Here is a 4,097-nt window from a genome sequence, read left to right on the forward strand (position 1 = left end):
GGCGTTTTTGCCGGACTTCCTCTTTGTTGGGATGCATCGTTCCTGAGCTTGAAGGGGGTGATCCTTGAATATCACCCAGCTTTCTTGGGCCCCTCTTCCCTCCAGGGCTTTGTCCCACGGCACTCGACCAAACAGGTCCCTGAAGAGGCCAAAGTCTGCTCTCCTGAAGGATAGTGAGCTTGCTGTGCACCCTCCTCGGTGCCCTAAGGATCTTGAACTCCACCATTTCATGGTCACTGCAGCCCAGGCTGCCCTTGAGTTCACATTCCCCACCAGCCCCTTCTTGTTGGTGAGAACAAGGTCCAGCATACCACCTCTTCTCGTTGGCTCCTCTACCACTTGGAGATGGAAGTTACCATCGACGCATTCCAGGAACCTCCCGGATTGCTTATGCCCCGCTGTGTTGTCCCTCCAAAAGATGTCGGGGTGGCTGAAGTCGCCCATGAGGACCAGGGCTTGTGAGCATGAGGCTGCTCCTACCTGTCTAGAGGGCCTCATCTGCTCAGTCTTCCTGGTCAGGTGGACTGCAGCAGACCCCCAACGTAATGTCACCTGTCCTTGCCTTCCCTTTAATCCTGACCCACAAGCTCTTGGTCAGCTCCTCATCCATCCCCAGGCAGAGCTCCATGCACTCCAGCAGGTCATTGACATAGAGGGTGACACCCCTTCCTCATCTCCCCTGCCTGTCCTTCCTAAAGGGCCTGTATCCTTCCATCCCAACACTCCAGTCATAGGAGCCATCCCACCACGTCTCTGTGATGCCAAGAAGGTCATAGCCCTGCAGGCCTGTGCACGTCTCTAACTGCTTTTGTTTATTCCCCATGCTACATGCGTTTGCATAGAGGCATTTGAATTGGGCCCCCAATGAAGCTGTCTTAGTTTAGTTCCTTGCTCAAAAGAAACCACAGAAATTAGGAAATCAGAAATTAAATACTCATTGCTATTTTTACATTACATTACATTTGTTTCACAGTTTATAGATTAATTAAATCAGTCCATTTGAAAAGCCATCACTTACACTCCAAAAATGCCTGCTCAAATTGTATTACTTTGGGGGGGGATTTTTAAAATGACCAAAGATGCTCTTCCCCTTCTCTGACAGATGGACCCTGTCAGCCCCCAGTAGACCAGGTTTCTCAAAGCAAGTCCCATGGTCTAAGAAATCCTATTTTGCAATATAGGGGAATACCAAGAGATCTATCAGAAGGATTTGACAAACCACAAAATAGCAGCAATCTTGTACACTGAAGGTCACAATGGAATGTGAAATTTTGTTGCAGCGTACAGGTCAAATATCTTCTACCTAGTAAAACAATTATGTTGATGACCCTTGATTTCAACTGTAGATTATCCACAGGCAAGTGACTTCTGGTAAACAACCTGGTATACACTACTGATTCTGTACTACAAATTGGAATTTCACGCAGGTGTCAAAACACAGTTGTTTCTATGGATTCAGTGGCCAAAAAGTTAAATTTCTCCCCACTGAGTGCACCCACCAAAAGTAATATACTCAGCAATGCAAACTGTCTAGAAGACAGTGGTGAAGAGTAAGGTGTGAAGAAGTCCGTCTAAATTTGCTTAAAAAACACATAACTAACAGCAATGTTCTGAAAACTTATGGAAGGCAATTTAACTGACAGCAGATAAGATTCTTAACTTAGTTTCCCCCAGCCAGTTTCCAACCAGCCTTCAGAGTTCTGTATCTGCAAATATCTTACAGTAGAGAACAATCAGTATCAGTCTACATTAACTACGCAAGACCTACATCTCTCATAATAAAATAACTCTCTTCTTGTTAACTAAGCCAGGCTAATGCATGTGTGGTAGCAAAAACCTGCACCATTCAGCAAGGGTGGAAGTCCAATCCTAACGACACAGAGCATACAGCCCATCTCCTTAGCACCTACCACCATCCATCTATTTCAACTGCTGCTCCTATATCCCTCTGTGCTGTTAGCACAGAGGTTTGAAGGCAGTGAAGGTACATCCCCTGAATCCAGTTGCTCTTCTTGATACAAGGGACAAAGTTCTTTGTATGCCCATGTGAGGCTTTGTTATCTGCAAAATTGCAACAGAATACCTCACAAAAGTTTTCTGCATTCTCCACCAATATTACATGTAAGTTTTCATAAGTTCTGTATCTTTATTTCATTAATCCTATAAAGCTTGCAGACAAGACCAACAACATATTGCTTCAATATAATAAAATCCACGTCAGCTTAAACTGTTGATAGTAATGTAATCTGACTGACCATTCAACATTAAACTACACTACAATCATCAAAGCGCTGTTCAGAAAAACTTTTTTTTTTGTATAAGTGACCTATCCTTGATTCTAGGCTCTTTTAAATTTGTTTAAAATTTCCATCTCTCCAAATGCGAACATTTTTGAGATTGGCAACCTGTATTCACCATGATTTATGTCATGCACACCAAACCTCAATTAATAAATTAAAATTAGCAAAGGGGGAAGGCAACATGTTAAGAAAAAAAAAAACCAAACCCCAAAAAACATGTTCTGGAAAAAAAAGTTACAGCTGGAAAAAGCAAGTGGAACTGGCTCGGCACAGCTTAAATTAAGCCCGTTGTGTCTGCAAAGAATAAAGGAGTACTGCTCTCGGCCCATATTGCTGGCTTTCCTAAATGGGCAGTAACTACTTAAGTTACTTCTTAAGCAACTTCTTCAGTCCAGCTACATATGCAAGCAAACCTCCGATCAAAGTTAGGTCAAGAACAGTATTTCAAGACCTGGCCTGTTTGCACCAAGCAATTGTAATGATGTTCAAATTACTCTGGTCAAGTTTCTTTTAAAGAAACTTTTGGCACATTTCTAATATTGCAGTATTAGGAAAAATGGATTAGATAAAAAAAAAACACTGAAAAGAAAAACTTACCACCCAAGGCCTTTTCCTTTCAAGCATCTCAATTGAGTCTAAATGGCGCTTGCGCTCATGGTATCTCTCAACATCTTGTTTGTATCGCTCAATCCTCTGTTTCATTTTCTCCAAAGAGTTAGTTTTGTCTCTGCACAAGTTCTGTAAGAATATACATTTTCATGTTTTACAGTATCTACTTTGTGAAAACACTTTTCAGAAGCAGTCCACACCTCCTCACCTGTACACTAAAGCAGAAATTTTACACTAGAGGACATTTTAGTACAGCAGTAATTAGAGGGGAACAACCCAACTAGGAATAGTTGCCCAGCTTTCTCAAGTACATTTATCACATACTTTCTGTGAAAACAAATCTAATTTAAACAGAAATCTTAACCTGAAGAAAACTTTTTTTTTTAAATTTTCTCAGGAAGTTACTCCCTACAGCTCGAGCCTCCATTAGTCTAGAGGTTTCTTAACCACCATAACTGTTTTTGATAAATAAAAGTAGCAGAAATGCTTGTGAAAGATCTTGTAGAGATTTGTAACAGAAACATTAAGGTTGGTATGTGAATGTAGTATGTATGAGTGGAAATGCACGCATGTGCACAAGCACAAGAAGAAACAGCAGAACAAAGGATTAAAAGAATGGCCTGTACGGCTAACAACAGACACTGTTCCCAAGACACCATTCCCAGCAGTAACAGCAAGGAACACATTATTTCTGCAAAGATTGCTAAGCCTGTGCTCTGGTAAGATCATGGTAAAAGTAACTGCCAAGGAAAGACCCTGCGTCCTAAAACCAGGACAGCAACAAGGTTGCAGCCTATTGCATACACTCTCCCTTTTCCTTGTTGTCTGTTAATATTCCAAACCAGGAGAAACAGGTAGCAGGCAACAATCTTACCCGTAATTTATGGAAGTTGAAGTCAGCAAGGTTAAAGCAAAGGACCACCCTATAATAGCTGATGACTTCTAAAAGGCTTGAAAGATCTGTCCAGAAAAGTTGTTGCCAGTCAACAATCCCAGAAAAGTGATGAGTACTTGACAACAGGCATCACTTGTCCTCTGCATCCAGACCACTTGCACACATATGTCTTCGTGCTTACGAGCATGTGAGTGTTGGAGTGAATGAATTCTGAGAGATGACGAGCATGATTTGGTAACATCAACCTACTGCAGACTTTGTAATACTACCTTCCAATTCTGTAAGATCTTGCA

At 41.7% G+C, this 4,097-nt stretch overlaps 1 protein-coding gene across 1 annotated transcript in view; it reads right to left on the reverse strand.

Moving 5' to 3' along the window:
• SMC5 (structural maintenance of chromosomes 5) overlaps nucleotides 1–4,097 on the reverse strand; it is a 54,004-nt gene that overhangs the window by 41,077 nt on the left and 8,830 nt on the right. Inside the window, 1 exon segment of the mRNA XM_009328180.1 lies at nucleotides 2,898–3,038. Coding sequence (XP_009326455.1) covers nucleotides 2,898–3,038 — 141 coding nt within the window.

This window comes from Pygoscelis adeliae, unplaced genomic scaffold (assembly GCF_000699105.1).
Source record: "Pygoscelis adeliae isolate BGI_AS28 unplaced genomic scaffold, ASM69910v1 Scaffold45, whole genome shotgun sequence".
NCBI classification, from domain to species: Eukaryota; Metazoa; Chordata; class Aves; order Sphenisciformes; family Spheniscidae; genus Pygoscelis; species Pygoscelis adeliae.